Raw genomic sequence first — 17060 nt, forward strand, 5'->3', positions numbered from 1 at the left:
AAACTGAGGGAACAGGAAATCCGAGTGGCCAGCCCATCGGAGGCCACCTGGGGTCCCGGGTTTGATGTCATTGGGGAAGGAGATGGGACCCTGGCCCTCCTGAGACGGGGCAGGCAGTTGTCACTGGGACTCTGCTTAAAGCAGGGACTTGGAGAAACGGCCAGCCCGCCACGGGAGAAGCCGGGTGTGACTCAGCCTGTGATCCCTGGAGAGAGGCCGGAGGCTCACCTCAGGAGCCATGCCCACAGGTCTGAGACTGGCAGGTGTGGGTTTCGTATGCCGCAGGGTTCATCTAGAAAGTAGCGTAAAGGGGCGCCTGGGTGGCTCAGGGGTTAGGCACCTGACTTCGGCTCAGGTCATGATCTCACAGTTCATGAGTTCGAGTCCCATGTCGGACTCACGGCTGTCAGCACAGCACCTGTTTCACATCCTGTCTCCCCCTCTCGCTGCCCCTCCCCCCCTCTCAAAATTAAACAGTAAAAAAAGATAGAAAGGATAAAATGGGTCCTGGGCCAGTGACACCCCTGAGGCATGTAGCAGCAGCAGACCCCAAGCCCTCAACTCTGGAAGTAACCCCCTCGGCCCAGGGTGTGTGGGGTCCCCGCGTATCAGGATCTGACGGGAGGTGACCGTAAAGTGCAGTCCAGCCCCAAGGCCAGAGTCTGCTGGCACACACAAGGCACCAGGGTGACCTCGCTAAGGTCCCGGGTGATGAGCTGTGAGAGACCGTAAAACAAAAGATACAGGAAGGGATCGAAAGCTTAAGGAAATAACAAGACACCAGGGGCGCCCCGCGGGCTCAGCCAGCGGAGCGTGCAACGCTTGGTTTCAGGTTGTGAGTTTGAGCTCCACGTTGGGCATAGAGTTTATTAAAAATAAAAATTGTTTTAAGTTGGGACACCTGGGTGGCTCAGTCGGTTAAGCGTCCGACTTTGACTCAGGTCATGATCTTGCGGTTTGTGGGTTCGAGCCCCGCGTCGGGCTCTGGGCTGATGGCTCAGAGCCTGGAGCCTGTTTCCCATTCTGTGTCTCCCTCTCACTCTCTGCCCCTCCCCTGCTCATGCTCTGTCTCTCTCTGTCTCTCAATAATAAATAAACGTTAAAAAAATTTTTTTTAAAGCTAGATAAACTATTAAAAGCCAGGTGAGGTGTGGGAGAGCGGCAGTGTGCATTACAGCAGCCGGGACCACAGAACGGGCGGGAAGGGGCGGAGCCCTCGGGATGGCTTCGGGGACCTGGTGGCAAAGGCCGGGGCGGGGTCGTCCAGGTCTCCGTGCACGCGGTGGGTGCCTGGGGAAGGCCAGGTGCGGAGGCTTTGGTTTTCAGCACCTTGGGGAGGAGGCTTGGGAGCTGTCGGGGCTCCCGTCCTTCCGTGGCAGTTAGACTAGCAAGCACATGTGAAAACAAGACCGAAGTTCCATATTTGCATTTTCAGAGTTACTTCAGATCGGTGCCTGAAACTTTTAAGGACATTCAGATGTTCACCATCAGGAACGCATTGTCTTTGCTTAACAGCTTGAGCCTGCGTCCCCTGGCGAGGGGCGAGTGACGGCCACCACTCCCCGGGTGGTGCAGGCCTTCACCCGGGAGCCAGCCCGACCCATGCTGCCCACGGTCCGGAGGAGACAAGCATGTCAGCCTCAGCGAAACCCTCGGCGCCGGCAGAGCTGGCCCCTGGCCCCGAGGACCAGCCCAAGGGGAAGCCGCTCCTCGGCTGGGGCTCTCTCTTCGGCCCCCGCAGCGAGAAGATTGTTTTCAGCAGGAGTGAGGGCGCCCCCGAGGAGAACGTGCTCACCATCACCATCACGGAGACCACGGTCATCGAGTCGGACCTGGGCGTGTGGAGCTCCCGGGCTCTGCTCTACCTGACGCTGTGGTTCTTCTTCAGCTTCTGCACCCTCTTTCTCAACAAGTACATCCTGTCCCTGCTGGAAGGGGAGCCCAGCATGCTAGGTAATGCGGGTCCCCCGCCTCCGGGGCTGAGGGCCAGGCCCGCGTGCTCACAGGTCGGTGCTGTCTCCACGCGGGAAGCACACGGAGGAGCCCACAGCCCCGGGAAGGAGGGCGCCGAGGGTTCGGGATGGGAGCTGTGTCTGCGCCGCAGAACGGCTTGTCCTGTCTGCCTGCGCACCAGCAAGGGAAGTAGTTCTCCCCTCAGAACTTGACCCTCTTCCCTGCCTCCTTCAGGTGCTGTGCAGATGTTGTCAACTACGTTTATTGGATGCATTAAAATATTTGTTCCTTGCTGTTTATATCAACACAAAACCCGGCTTTCTTATCCCCCCAATTTCATCATGATCATGCTGTTTGTGGGTCTAATGAGGTAAGGAATCTGACATTTTGGTTGAGAGTTGAAGTTTTTTATGTGCATAAACTGTCTTTGCCGTCACTAAGTGGGAGACCAGCTGGTGATCACGTGTGCTTTCACTGCACGCTTTATATAATCATCAGGGCCGTCTAGATATGAGGACGACAAATGTATTGGTTCTGTGGATCTGGGTGCAATCAGATTCTTTCTGGAACAGCCATGAGTGTAATTTAAGAATGGTTTGAGAGACACGCCCTCCTCTCCCTGGGCCTGCTGCACCTTGCAGGTGGGACCTACTTCCCACAGGGCCCTTCACCTTCACCTTCATGGGAGGCGAGGAGGGCGGGGAGCGGGGGAGGAGAACAGCCAGCTCCTCAGAAGGTCTCTTGTGCAGCTACAAATGGACTCCTCAGTCCTAATGACACTTTGGGCTTATTTGTAGGTTTGCGACGGTGGTTTTGGGTCTGGTCAGCCTGAAAAACGTGGCGGTTTCGTTTGCTGAAACAGTGAAGAGCTCTGCTCCCATTTTCACCGTGATTATGTCCCGGATGATCCTCGGGGAGCACACGGGTAAGCCCGCCTGGGTGGGGGCTGGGGCGCTACGCCAGGGTGAATGGTTCCACAGCCCCCCTGGAACGTTCTCCTAGGCCGGTCATGAGTGCCTCACGCGTTCACTTCAGCAGGTGTTTGTTCACCTTGGCTGATGCACAGAGGCCTCTGGTTGGTGGGGACATGGGAGCTGGGGAAAGAAGTAATGGTCACTTGTCCCAGGAAGACCACCTTCCGTGTCATGCGAAGTGGCCCCTGGTGACACCCTTGCCCAGGTCAGCCACCTCCTGTGTCCTTCCCCGGCTCCTCCGACAGCCTCCCGTTCATCACTGCTTCTCAGCCTCACTTCTCCACCCTCCATAAGGCCCACCAAATCGGATTTATCCACAAATCCCAACCCTCAATGACCGGCAGACTGTTTCTGACTACACGTCACACACCCGTGTCCCCGTTTCTCCTGCCAGCCTTTTGAAACGCAGCCTGTCCAGTATCGTTCCGTGAAAATAACCAGAGTGCAGAATAGTGCGTATCTAGGAGCAGTACCGACACGTGTTTAGATGCAGGTGCACATCTGCTTCAATTAAGAAAAGGACAAGATTAGGGGCGCCTGGGGGGCTCAGTCGGTTGAGCGTCCGACTTTGGCTCAGGTCATGATCTCATGGTCCATGAGTTCGAGCCCCGCGTCGGGCCGTGTGCTGACAGCTCAGAGCCTGGAGCCTGCTTCGGATTCTGTGTCTCCCTCTCTCTCTGCCCCTCCCCTGCTTGTGTTCTCTCTCTGTCTCTCTCTCTCTCTCACTCTCTCTCAAAAATAAATAAATAAACTTTTTAAAAAATCTTTAAAAAAAAAAAAGAAAGAAAAGGACAAGATCCCACAATAAGGCCGATGGGGGAGGAAGGACAGGGCTGAGCGCCCTCCCAGATGTGCCTCTGGAGCCCCACAGGCGTTTTAGGTGATGTGAGACCATCTGATCGGAGGGTAAACAGCAGCTCCTAGAAGTCATAAGCAACATGAAACACACGAACTGGGTTTCATATCAAGCCGGTGGCTCAGCCACACTAAAAACTTTATTCCGGCAACTTTAAAATGCCATGATTTGGCCTCTAGCTGTGGCGGCTAAGCCTGTAGCGAGTCAGCTAGTTCCCTTAGCGAGGTCAACGACAACATCTTGGTGATAGTTAGCAAAAAGAATCAGTTGGGGAGAATGACCGCGGGACCAGGATTTCAGAGCCGAGGGTCACCTGCAGACGGGACCCCGATGTGTGGCGCCCTCCCCACAGAGGCATTTGCTGGTTCTCGAGCACTGGCTGGCACGCCAGGTAGACCAGCCTCGTGGGGCTGCAGGGCCGAGGGCAGGCGGGGCCTGCCAGGAGAGGAGGATCTCCGGCAAAGCCCTGGGCTCTTATCCTGGACCCCGAGCACGCCGATGCCCATGGACGCCTCCCAGCAGCGAAAGCAAGTCCTTCTGAGGGTGAAACGGCACTCACGGCCACCGGCCCTCTAGGATCCACGCAGACCGTCTGTCACACAACACACATTGCCAGGCCGGCCAGAGGACAAGACCACGTGCAGAACCGAGAGGGTGCTGGCGGCTCCCTAGGGACCTGAGTCTGGACAGTACTGTCCTGTGCCGGGAGGTGGCCTTGGTCTCCAAAGGTCAGCGTGGGCCTCTTAACACGGAAGACTTTTTCCCTCGTCTATTTTGAATTTCAGAGTAAACTAAATAGTATCTGAAATCAAAGTACCGGGAGGCCCCCCACCCTGTTCCCAAAGTGGCTGTGCCTTTCCATCACGCTCCATGGGCTTTTTTACCATTGGGTCAAGTTTCCTGGATTTCAGAATGCAGCAGCAGAGTAACCTCCACTTAGAGTGTAGAACGCAGACCATGTAGGGGCCTCCCTGCAGCAGGGCCCCCCGCCCCCAGCTCCCCTTTTTGACAGACTGCTCCAAAGACCATTCATCCACCCTCGTCATCCTCGGTGCTGGCCAGGGAGGGGCTTTGGGGCCCAGGGCCCCAGCCTCATGCGTCCTGCCCCCCCCCCATCCCCCCGCGTCCCCAGGCCCAGCAGTCGTGCTTCGAGGAAGGGCTCATGCGGTGCCTGGCTTGGGAGAGGGTGATGGCTTGGGGGCAGGCGTGCACTTTGATCCTCTGTGTTTCTCCAGTGTAAAGACTCAGTAGCTACATATTTTCGAATTAAAGTGAAAGAGGCTTTCACGAGGGACATAAAATTGGCCTCGGCACCCAGAAGCGATGTCGCGGCGGGCAGGCTGGCGGCCGCAGCCCTTGTGTGTTTTGCCCTTTCCAGGGCTGCTGGTCAACCTCTCGCTCATCCCCGTCATGGGAGGCCTGGCACTGTGCACGGCAACGGAGATAAGCTTCAACGTCTTGGGGTTTTCGGCCGCGCTGTCCACCAACATCGTGGACTGGTGAGTCAGGAAGAGCATGGGGACACGTGGTGTGATGGGGATGATGGACGTTGAAATCCAGAGTGACTGAGAATTATGTCCCGTAATTCAGAGCCGGGCCCAACTGATGCCGCCTTTTCCTAAATACCAAAATACCTCGTATCCCAGTAAGGTAATCTTTTCTTAAAAAAACAGCCAGAATTTGACAATACATGGTCTTGGTATTAAGAACACGCATCTTAGGGACATGGTTAGCTAACGGAGGCCAAATGCACAGAGCTAGCGGGCCCAGGTAACGTCACAAGAGTAACGCCCCTTGTGAGTAACGTCACAAGAGTAACATCCCTTGTGAGTAAACACGTATGTGTTCAGCTAAGCCAAGTGGAAGAGGCCATCCTACAGCGGGAACAAAGGGGCAGTTTCTGGCCTGGTGGCTGTCTGTGCCCCGAGGGCCGTGAGAGGCCGTGCCCACAGGGGAAGCCCGTGTCAGGTGCCCGAGGAAAAGCACCACATGGGAGGTTCCTTGTCCTGCAGCAGGAAGGGGCTGGCTGTTGTGTTCTGGATCGCTCCTTGGATAGTGTACAGCTGCCATCCCGCATCCAGGCTGTGGTGTTGAAGTCCATACTTAGGCATTGGCCAGACCTGCTCTTTGAGAATTACCAGTTGCTTCTAGGGTCTGTCCTGTCTCTGGGAAAGAGAGGAAGTGACCACACGGATGTCCAGGAGTTTATCATTGCTTCACTGTTAAAGTCGGACAGCCTCACCCTGAGGTTTTCCATCCCACCGCCAAGTAAACATTTAAAAGTCACCTTTAATTTCATTTCTGACACGCAGATGTATTTCCTTCTGGCTTTTTCTGCCTGCACTTATAGTTCCTAGAAATCGAATACAGGCTCATCATGCATTCTGTCTGTATTTCTCCTCCAGTGGAAAGGCCCAGTAGCTGCTTGTTTTTGCATTAAAGTAGAGCGGCTTTCATGAGGGGTATGCTCTACTCCCTCTGCGTGGCCCTGTGGGCATCGTGTGCTGCCACCAGGGGCTCTCAGAAGCCTGGACCCTGTGACCGCCTCCTCGTATGGCATACAGATGCCTGCGAGTTAACGAGTCTGTTTAGATGCTCATGGAGCATCTCTTCACACGAGGCTCCATTTGGGTTTTTGACCATCACGAAGGCTAAATTCCCATCAGAGAGACGAGCCCATGACGTGGATCAGGGCTCTCGATCCTCACTGCCAGCGTTTCCCAAAACGATTGTTTTGAAGCAAGAGCTTCGCCTTCTGGAGCCCAGAGAGCAGTCACCAGTGGGCGTGCCAAGCCCTTTGGTTTCTGGGGAAGGTGGGCACAGTTTCATCTTCTCATTGGCCATGTGTGGGTTTTCCCTGTGGTTTGTCCCATTCTGGAGTTTTGTCCGTATTTTTTCTACCGGAGTCTTCATGTGCTCAGACTATTTTGTTCACTCGCTCTCACACGTGGAGTCCCCAGGTGCCCGGCCCATGGCAGTTACTGATTTATGGGAACTCTTGGTTCAAGGTGGGGTTTTGTGCAGCACTGAGAACAGGGACTTTGGGATCCTTTGACACCTGAGAGCTAGGTAACGTCAGGTACATTGCTCAACCTGAGTGCCTCAGTTTACCCTTCCGTAAAGGGGCCAGGCCTGGTGACCCCCTCACAGTGAAGTGACATCCAGGAGCCCCCCAAGCATGGGCCCGGCTCACAGCGGACATGCAGGGGCCATCCCCGAGGGGCCGCCGTCGTAGTCCCTGCTTAGGAAGGACGCAAACACTCGGTCCAGTCGAGGTCTGTGCTAACGTCTCGTATCGCCAGGTAACCTCTTCTTTTCTTTATTCTAGTTTGCAAAATGTTTTTTCAAAAAAGCTCCTCAGCGGGGACAAATACAGGTTCTCGTAAGTATTGTTAGCCCGTGAAACTCCCAATTTCATAGGCCCGAGAGGACTCCCTGCCCTTTTGAAGTTTCAGAATCCCCCGTAGACCTGACACCTTTCCCCCTTCGGCTTAAGTGGCTTTTAAAAGTACTCTGTGGACGGGGCGCCTGGCTGGCTCAGTCAGAAGAGCCTGTGATTCTTGAGATCTCGGGCTCGTGGGTTTGAGACCCACGCTGGGTGGAGAGATTACTAAAGAAACAAACAAACTTAAAAAAACAAGTAAGTAAAAGTGCTTTGTGGAAACTTGGAAGAAAAACCCCACCTGTTTTCAGCTGCCCTGCCAAGGCACCCCAATGGCCGGCTCGTTCGCGGCTGCCCTGCAGGGTGCGCCAGGCGCGCGGCCGGCAGGCACACGGGCCCTCCCTGGCGCCCGGGTTCTCTAGAGCATTCTCGCTGTGAACTGTCTGGTTGAAAGCCGGCCTCCGCTGTGCGGAGAGAGCGTCAGGCATGCATGTTGCCCCCGCAGGGCCGCGGAGCTCCAGTTCTACACCAGCGCGGCGGCCGTGGCCATGCTGGTCCCCGCCTGGATCTTCTTCATGGTGAGTGTCAGGGCGCCGCTCGGCACCCAGGCTGCCGTTGCCACCAGCCATCCGGGGGTGGAGGGGTTTCACTTGCCGGTCCCGTGGGTAGCTCCTTGGCGTGGTGGCTTCGTGGCATCGTTCACGAAGGCTCAGCAGGGTGCACTTGAGGAGGAGGGAGACCGGTGGGAGCCGAACCTGGTGCCCCAGGAGGCCAAGCCATAGCTGAGGGAGTTTCCTGAAAATCTTTGTGTCAGGGTGTTCCGGCTTGCTCGTTTTAGTATTATTTCAAAGTCACGCGTGCCCGCCTAGAGCAATCAGCAGGGCAGGTGTACATGAACGAGAGAGGAGGTCTGTCTGGTGAGCCCTCCTGGACCCCCTCCTACAAAGCCCCTTTCCAGACGGGTCTGCGTAGCTAGGAACGTACTCAGGTACATGTATGTCATGTGATCTCACCAGTCTTATAAAAGCGTATGTGTCTGTCCGAGCAGACCTTTTTTTTTTTTTTTAAACACAAATAGAACTGGGCTATTCTGTCCTATTCTTGTGCTCCAGAGCCCAGCTATGCCCTGATCTGTCACTGCCCCCTCGACAGACACCTGACTGCTTGGTGCATTTCACACGGAACTGGAAGTTTCTTGTGTCTTTAGCAGATAAAGGTGCTTTTCTTGGGAGGCACCTGGGTCAGTCAGTTAAGCGTCCGACTCTTGATCTTGGCTCAGGTCATGCTCCCAGAGTCATGAGTTCGAGCCCCAGGTCGGGCTCTGTGCTGACAGCTCGGGGCCTGCTTGGGATTCTGTCTCTCCTCACTGCCCTTCCCTGCTTGTTCTCTCTCTCTCTCTCTCTCTCTCTCTCTCTCTCTCAAAATAAGTAAATAAACATTAAGAAATTTTAAAAACAAATAAATAAACTAAATTACCTTTTTTTAAAAAAGGTGGTTTTCTGGGATCCACTTTTGGAATTGGAATGATTGAAAGAATGTGTATATCTAAAAATATGTATACTGTGGTAAAATCTATGTAAACGTAAAATTTATGATTCTAACCGCTTTAAACTATATGTCAAGTATGTTCAGGCTGTCACACAAGCATCCTCACCATCCATTTGCAGACTTTAATTATCTCAGACTGAATCTCTGTCTCTGTTAAACACTAACTCCCTATTTCCCCCATAGGGGAAGCGAGACTCTACCTCTCCTCCTAGGGTGTCCAGCCGGACGATTCGCGGGGACAAGCCCCCAGCCCGAGTAACATAAGCTTTATGTGACACGGGAGCCTCATAAAGAAGCCAAGACGGGAGCGCTCACGCGCCAGGCTGAGCAGGGAGAGGCGACTGCGGGAAAGTAGGCTGTGTGTGGGGTGGAGGCAGGTGAGGGCGACCTTAACGAGGTCCGCCGGGCTCGGGTCCCTGGCGATGCGCGCGTTCCTTTCCCCCTGCTGCGTGGGCGTCCTCCACGTGGGGCCTTTGTCCCTGCTTCTCAGGGAGAGAAAGGGACGCCAGAGCCCTTGCTCCTGTGTTTTGAGGGTCTTCGGCTCAAAATAACCCTGATGCCGAAGTGGCGTATTTGTGAACTCCTTCACCCCTCCCCCAGCCCCTGGCACCTACCCTGTGCTTTCTGTCCCAATGGATCTGACGACTCTAGGTCCCTCATGTAAGTGGAATCCTATGGGATTTGTCCTTTGGGGACGGGCTTATTTCACTGAGCATGATGACCTCGAGGTCCATCCACTCTGTAGCAGGTGCTGGCATTTCCTCCTTTTTAAGGCTGGGTGATATTCTGCTGTGTGTTGGGACCACGTTTTGTTCATCCACCCGTCTGTTAACGGACACCTGGGCTCCTCCCACATTCTGGCTCTTGTGGACAGTCCTGCTGTGAATGTGAACATGCACACACCAGTTCAAGACCCTGCCTTCAGTTCTTTGGGGCGTGTACCCAGAGGCGGGATTGCTGGTTCTTCTAGTAGTTCTCCGTTTAACTTTTTGAGGAGCAGTCAGACGGTTTTCCACAATGGCCGCACCATTTACATACCCACCAGCCGTGCTCAGGGCTTCAGCTGCCCCACATCCTCGTCAGCACTTGTCATTTTTATTTATTTTTTAATTTTTTTAAATTCTGTTTATTTTTGAGCGAGAGACAGTGTGAGAGGGGGAAGGGCAGAGAGAGAGGGGGGACACAGAATCCGAAGCGGACCCCAGACTCTTGAGCTGTCAGCACAGAGCCCAACGTGGGGCTCGAACTCAGGAATCGTGAGATCATGACCTGAGCGGAAATCGGACACTTAACCGACTGAGCCAGCCAGCGCCCCTGATTTTTTGTTTTTGGTGGTAGCCATCCTGATGGGTATGAGGTGGTCTCATCGTGCTGTTGATTTGTGTTTCCCTGATGATCGGTGATGTTCAGTGCTTTCTCCTGTGCTTATTGGCCACATGTACACGCGTGTTGAAAATGTTGGTAAGCGCTGTTTGGTTGTCACCCTAGAAGGCTGTTTTCAGAGCACTCCTCAGCCTCAGTTCGTTTACCCAGATTACTGGGCACGTGTGACCCCGCGCTTTTCTGACGGGAAGGAAGACAGGCACCCGCAGAGCATCATTTCTGTTCTGCGCATAGGACTTGCCGGTGATTGGGAGAAGTGGGAAGAGCTTCAGTTACAGTCAGGACGTCGTGTTGCTGCTGATGATGGACGGCGTCCTGTTCCACCTGCAGAGTGTCACGGCCTATGCCCTCATGGGCAAAATCTCCCCCGTCACTTTCAGGTAAGCACGGTGACTTCCCAGGAGACAAGGTGTGTCCAGGTCATTTACAGAGGAGAAGAATTTAAATCCAGGTGTTTTTACAAAAGGTATTTATGATTGTAAAATGCTAGTGTGAGGACTGTGGCCACATGTCGTGATTCCCAGGCTGTTTTGTCTTGGTGCTACTTGAAACACAGCGAAGTTCACGAAATCCCCACCAGGAATCTACACGTTAGCACAGGAAGTGTTTGGAGTGGTTCAAGTATTTTTCCGTGGGGAACAGCATGTCCGTGGACTCGCCTGTGAAGCTGGAATGTTCGCTTCTGGGCTGTCCGGTGGGGGAGCCGTGTGCCTCAGGCGGTTCACCTGAAGTGTGGTGAGTGCCACAAGAGACGGAGTTCTTAATTTTATCTCATTTTAAGCGATTTAAAATTTTTTCAAATGGGGCGCCTGGGTGGCGCAGTCGGTTAAGCGTCCGACTTCAGCCAGGTCACGATCTCGCGGTCTGTGAGTTCGAGCCCCGCGTCGGGCTCTGGGCTGATGGCTCAGAGCCTGGAACCTGTTTCCGATTCTGTGTCTCCCTCTCTCTCTGCCCCTCCCCCGTTCATGCTCTGTCTCTCTCTGTCCCAAAAATAAATAAACGTTGAAAAATAAATAAATAAATAAATAAAATTTTTTTCAATGTTGATTCATCTTTTGAGGGAGAGAGACAGTGCACGAGTGGGGAGGGGCAGAGAGAGACAGAGATGGAATCCAAAGCAGGCTCCAGGCACCGAGCTGTCAGCACAGAACCTGACCTGGGGCTTGAACCCACAAACTGTGAGATGGTGACCTGAGCCGAAGTCAGATGCTTAACCGACTGAGCCCCCCCGGGTGCCCCTTAAACGAGTTAAATTTGAGGAGCCACACATGGCCGTTGGCTCCCGTGTTGGAGGCACACCTCCGGAAACTGAGAGGTGAGCCAGAGGCCTCACTGCCTTCTCTTCATTTTTGTAACTGGAAAAGTTCAATGAGAGCGCCATTTCCAGACTGGACGTTTTCAATAACAAGCAGAAAAGCGTAAGCTAACGCCTCCGGCGGCCTAGAAGTCTATTCTTTGCCCACACCGTGTCGTGTAAGTTAGCGGGCCTTACTTTCTCTAACTTCTGAGCTGGCCGAGAAGTGGCCTGATGGAACCACACTGCGTGGAAGGCTTGTCGAGCCGTGCCAGCCGTGTTTCTGTCTCCCCACGGCCTCTCTGACCGGCTCTCGCTCCACCTGCCCACGTCGGTCTGGCCCAGGTCAGCACAGCAGCCGTGCCCCGCACTGGTCACATTCTGCAGCTCGGAGGTCCAAGGGCAGCACCGCCACACGCGGGCACAGGTGGCACCAGCGCGGTGCCCTGGCCTGCGACCCGTGCAGCCCTCACATTTCCTGGGTCTTGAATGGGGAGGGTCTGCAAGAATGTTGAGAATGGCCGTGATTTTTAAGTTCTTCTGAAGCGCATGGTGGTCACTGTCTCTGTCACATGCCCTGGTTTCTGTTTGGAGCCGGGAATTATTTCCAGAGTCCCGAAACCTTGTTTTTCAGTGATCCTTAGTGATGGTTCACAAAAGGCAAAAAGCAGAAAACCAGTTCTTTAAAAAAATTTTTTTATGTTTATTCATTCTTGAAAGACAGACAGAGCACAAGCAGGGGTGGGGCGGAGAGAGAGGGGGACACAGTATCTGAAGCAGGCTCCAGGCTCTGAGCTGTCAGCACAGAGCCCGACGCAGGGCTCGAACTCACAAACGGTGAGATCATGACCTGAGCCGAAGCCGGGCACTCAACCGACTGAGCCACCCAGGCGCCCCTAATTCTTTTTAAAGCAAATAGGGTTTTTTTGTGGTTTATTCATATCATAAGAGCAATAGTTACTCATTATAGGAAATTTGGAAAAGGCAGGACCGTTCCAGAAATAAAGCAGAAGTCATCATCACCCCAAAACACCAGCACTATTAACTTTCCAGTGTGTTTTGCACTAGCTTCATTTTTACGGGCTCCAAGCCTCGAACGCAGTGCTGTCCTTACCATAGGTGTGCACAAAGCGCTCTTGTTCTTTAGACGGCAAGCTGAACTATTTAGGAGTAAAATGTCATCACGTCTGTAATTTGCTTAAAAATAATTCACTCCAAAAAAAAGGATGAAGCAAATAAAGCGAAATGTTAATTAAGTCTAGAAGATGGGAATAATGGCTGTTCATTATAGATGTCCCCGCTTTTCTGTTTGACATTTTTGCTAATGACCAGAAAGCAGGAGGGAGCCAGCGAGGGAGCCCCGGGCCTGTGCCGGCTGGGCAGCGGGCCGAGCCCGGGCCGTAACCCCCTGTCGTTGCAGTGTCGCCAGCACCGTGAAGCACGCCTTATCCATCTGGCTCAGTATTATAGTGTTTGGCAACAGAGTCACCAGCCTGTCAGCCATCGGCACCGTCCTAGTGACGGCTGGCGTCCTGCTCTACAACAAAGCCAAGCAGCGCCAGCGGGAGGCCATGCAGAGCCTGGCTGTGGCCGCCAGCCCAACGCCAGAGGACGAAGCGGAGCCACTGACCCCCAAGGACCCCAGACCACACCACTGAGCTCTGGAAGCTGCGGCAGGTGGCCAGGGCCCCCAAGCCGCTGCCCACTGCTGCTGTTCCCCTCACCGACGCAGACACTCGGCCTCCTTGGGTCAATGGGGTGCAGGAGGCCACGGGACGGGCCGCCATCGCTGCTCCCATTTCAGGTTTTCAGTGAAAACCAATGGGAGCTTGAACGGGGATCCCAGATGTCCGCTTCCTGGGGTGGAGACCGGAGCCAGCTGCCGCTGAGCCACGGCCAGATAATGTGAAATCTGCCTCCTGCTGACCCTGTGCTGAGCACTTGCGAGGGGGTGGGACTTCCAGATGGCCTCTGCACCCCCGTCACCAGCGTGCAGGTCTGGTTGCAGTTAGGCCACGCCCTCGTTCTCTGTGTGTGACAGCTACTGGGGACCCCTGTGAAGTGACAGCTGGATCCGGGTGCCAACGCGCACTGCTCCCCGCTGCTCGGTGCCAGCACAGAGAGCTCAGCTCCCCCTGCTCGCCGTCAAAGGCCCGTGAAGGCACACTCTGCTCCTGGGCCATCTGGGGAGACGGTCATGCTGAGAGAGGGCCAAGGCGCCCACGGCCTGGGCCGGAGGCCACAGCAGCTGAGTGCACAGGGCTAGTAGAGTGGAAAGGGATCAGACGGGCACATTAGTGAGGGTCCCTGCTCCTGTGGGCAGGATGTTGGGCCCTTGCCTTCCTGCCCCAGAGCTGCCAGCATCCAGCACCACTTAGGGAAAGGTGCCCCGCCCCTTTCAGGGTCTCCACCGCACTAGGCCCTCCACCTCCCGAGAGTCCCAACCCTCACCTGTGGCTGGCGCTTCAGTCAGGGACCCCCGATGTGGTGATTGCTGGTCACAGAGGTAGAGGACAGACATCTGTAGTGTTTAACTCAGGATGGGGACATACTGACCTTCCCTTTTGTTTTCTGGGCCTTTGTGTGTAACAGAGGCTGTTCTGAAGGGTTCCCTGCAGGTGCCCCTGCCATCACTCACCTGGTCGGGAGCCACGCCATTATTTTGTCTCAAGCACAAGGGTGTTAAGGTTTTCTCTCATGAATGAATGAGCAGGTGGAGTGCTGGGAAGATCTTTTGGAGTGTTTATGGCTTTTGTCACACTGCATTTAAAATGACTGTGAAGGTGTTAAAGAAGAAAACCCAGGCACGGGTGGCTTCTGGAAAGCACCCCGTATGGCAAGTAACCCGTACTGAACCCACAGCCTGGCTCAGCCTGGCTCTCCCCTCCCAGAGCGATGGACCCACCACGCTGGGTATCTGAGCCCTGTGTCGGGTTGAGGCTCCTGACCTCTTCACCCTATTCCTCTTCCCACATCCTGGTGGGGTTTCTGATCGGGGCACGTCCGCTGCCAGCCAGGCTTTAATACCTCTCTGTGGCACCAGGTTCAAGCTCTGGGGTGTGTCATGTGCAGCCCAACACAGAGGATGAGGTTGGCCACACGGCTGTCTGGGGCCTGCCTGCTGCAGCTGAGTGAACCAGCCGGCAGGAGCGCTTCAGGCACTGGTGGTTCCCTCATCTGATTTCCCCTCCCTGCCGTTCAGGTCCTTGGTTCCCATTATCTTTTCACTGGTTTTCCAGTTGACTGGTCAACTGGAAAATATATTAAAAAAGGCCCTCCTGGAGATCAAATCTCTTGGAAACAAAGAGCAATAATAAGTCTCATTAAGTTCTGCCTACTTGAAAAAGTTTGCCATGATGATGGGTTAAACTGAGGCCTTTAAAACTGTAACCTTTTTATGAAGCGGACTTCCTATGTCCAGAGCACAGGCAGGGGTGTGCTCGCCCGCACGCCACGCTCACCTCCACTGTGAAGACGTTTCTCCTGAGACTTTCCCCAGGTTTCTATCCCTTCCTCTCTCCTTCCTCCACAAAAAACACCGAAGAGTACTTGCTGGAGGCGGCTTGGGCAGCGGGATGTGCTGGGTCTGTGAGGCCCAGTGGGAGAGGACAGCTTCCAGAGGGCCCTGCCTCTGCCCTTAACAATGTGGCTGCTGTGGCCGGCTGTGGCCAGCTGCTGACAAGATGTGAGCAGAGAAGGAGACACGTCTACGGTCATCCTGTTGCAAGATTGTCACGATGGCCTTCTCACAGACGTCCTCATCCAAGTAACCAGGTAGGCGGCACCTGCTTCTGAGCCTCGTTAGGGACCCGGGTCCGAGTCTCTTCTGGAACCAGCGCCCTGCACACCACATGTGCCCCGCCTCCTGTCACAAGTGGTTTTCTGCCGGTTTTGATTTTCCAAATTCTTGGACCAGAAACAAAATGAAGATTTCTCCAAATTATTAGTAAATGAGGTAATTTCCAACAAAGCTGCTTTTGAAACATTTCCTAAGAACCCAAGCTGTGGCCAGCACTGCCCGTGCCTGGGGCTTACATTCCTTCTTTGTATGGTCTCCACCCTGAAGCCGTCCGTGTCCTGCATGTCCAGGACAACCCTGCCAGGAGACAAAACATGGCCTGTCGTGGCCGTTTGTTTAACGAATGTACAGACATACGTTTTTTATTAACTTTGTGTAGTAGTGTTTATAGTATGTTTATAATACATTGCAAACATGCTTGTGTCATTGTCGTCACTTACACGGGTCATTTCCTATGTCCATGGTCATTGTCTGTGCCTTTGTAAAGAAACACTTCAAACAGGTGTCAGGTTGGGTCGGGTCGATACCTTACCTACGTCGATACTTCTAAATATACATGTATCTGACTTTCAAGGAAACTTCCACCATGAGTGGCATAAAAACCTTGGGTTTTTTGTTTGTTTTTTTTTTTTTCCGACAGTCACAGTTGCATGTCATCGTTAAAATAATCTGCCCTGGAAAGCTGAGAATATTCTTGCACAATCCAAAAATGTGTCTTTAATTTGAGAAAAATAGGCATGGTGAATCCAAAGCGGTAAAATGCTGCACAAAGAGTATCAAACGAAGTTGTGCTTGTAGCCCATGCTGGAGATTCTTTTCCCAAAACCAGTGAGTTTTGCTTGTGAACGGTCACTTGGACAGACCAGTAGGTTTGACAGACGCATATCATGGCTTTTTACATCTGTCTGAGTGTCGTGCTTTCCTAAGGCCTGGAACATTTTCAGTTTCCCTGGGTTGGAAAAATTAATCAAGGACGCTACTGCAGATAGAATTCTTTTGCCTTTGACCGTCATACTAAGGGCTTTATTCTTTCACAAAATCCGTACATGCTCTGGCTGAAGCGTCTTCATTTCCTTAGTTTACAACTATAAATGCCCCAGCCCCCCTGGTCAATCTGCCTGTTTCCCTGTGTCCTGGCTGGTGAGCCAAGAGCAGAGGTGAGGTTGTGCTGACCACCCTCCGGCTCAGGTGGAAAACCTTCGATTTTGCTGTCCTTGAAGAGTTTCTTCCAGTTTTCCTGAGGGTTCTGATTCTGAGTTTGATGGCCACTGGATCCGTGCCCAGATTTCCAAACAGAGCTGGAAACTGTCCTAACTGGTAGAATCTTTCGTTGTCTTTTTTGTTTCTGTTTCATTGGAGTAAAACCTGCATTCACCTGATTGGCCATTTCTAGTCTTTGCAGATGTGTGAGTGGAGTCTGAACCTGCCCAGGGGGTGTTGTGGGACCCACGAGGAGGGCCACAGTCACCGTGACTTTCCCACACTGAAAAACTTGAAAATCCTATCAGTAATTGTCTGCATCAGAACCAAGTGCGATCTGCTTCATACCAAACGAAACTGTGGACAACTGAAAGCGCATCGTACAAGATGTGTATCGTGTTCTTGTATTTCACCTAATTCAGTATTTGAGTGACTAAATCAGTACTTTCTAGAAAGTGGTTCTTTAAATAATTTAGTGAGTCACTGTTAAGTCTACTGTGGTAATAAACTGATGCCTCTTGGCTCTTTTTGTCTAAATTAAGCCACTTGGTAGCGACTACCTAGGACTCTGGTTCTCTCAAAATACAATAAATGTTAACAGTGCCTGCCGTTGCTGTCTTCACTGTAACCCTCCCGGGTTTGTGCTACTGAAATGGTCACGGGGCGGGGGG

At 53.4% G+C, this 17060-nt stretch overlaps 1 protein-coding gene across 11 annotated transcripts in view; it reads left to right on the plus strand.

The window, feature by feature from the left end:
- SLC35E2B (solute carrier family 35 member E2B) overlaps positions 1 to 16997 on the plus strand; it is a 28766-nt gene extending 11769 nt beyond the window's left edge. For 8 of the 11 annotated variants that reach the window (XM_047869263.1, XM_047869267.1, XM_047869258.1 and 5 more), the window contains 8 exons: positions 1516 to 1953; positions 2188 to 2323; positions 2751 to 2878; positions 5162 to 5282; positions 7112 to 7165; positions 7671 to 7743; positions 10331 to 10476; positions 12811 to 16997. In XM_047869263.1, the coding sequence (XP_047725219.1) occupies positions 1632 to 1953; positions 2188 to 2323; positions 2751 to 2878; positions 5162 to 5282; positions 7112 to 7165; positions 7671 to 7743; positions 10331 to 10476; positions 12811 to 13048 (1218 nt within the window). In that variant the 5' untranslated portion in view covers positions 1516 to 1631 and the 3' untranslated portion in view covers positions 13049 to 16997. Of the gene's footprint in view, positions 1 to 1435; positions 1954 to 2187; positions 2324 to 2750; positions 2879 to 5161; positions 5283 to 7111; positions 7166 to 7670; positions 7744 to 10330; positions 10477 to 12810 lie in introns of all 11 variants that reach the window. The other 3 variants (XM_047869259.1, XM_047869266.1, XM_047869265.1) reach the window with 1 other exon arrangement.
- Positions 16998 to 17060: the final 63 nt, after the last annotated feature.

Source organism: Prionailurus viverrinus, chromosome C1 (assembly GCF_022837055.1).
Source record: "Prionailurus viverrinus isolate Anna chromosome C1, UM_Priviv_1.0, whole genome shotgun sequence".
NCBI lineage: Eukaryota > Metazoa > Chordata > Mammalia > Carnivora > Felidae > Prionailurus > Prionailurus viverrinus.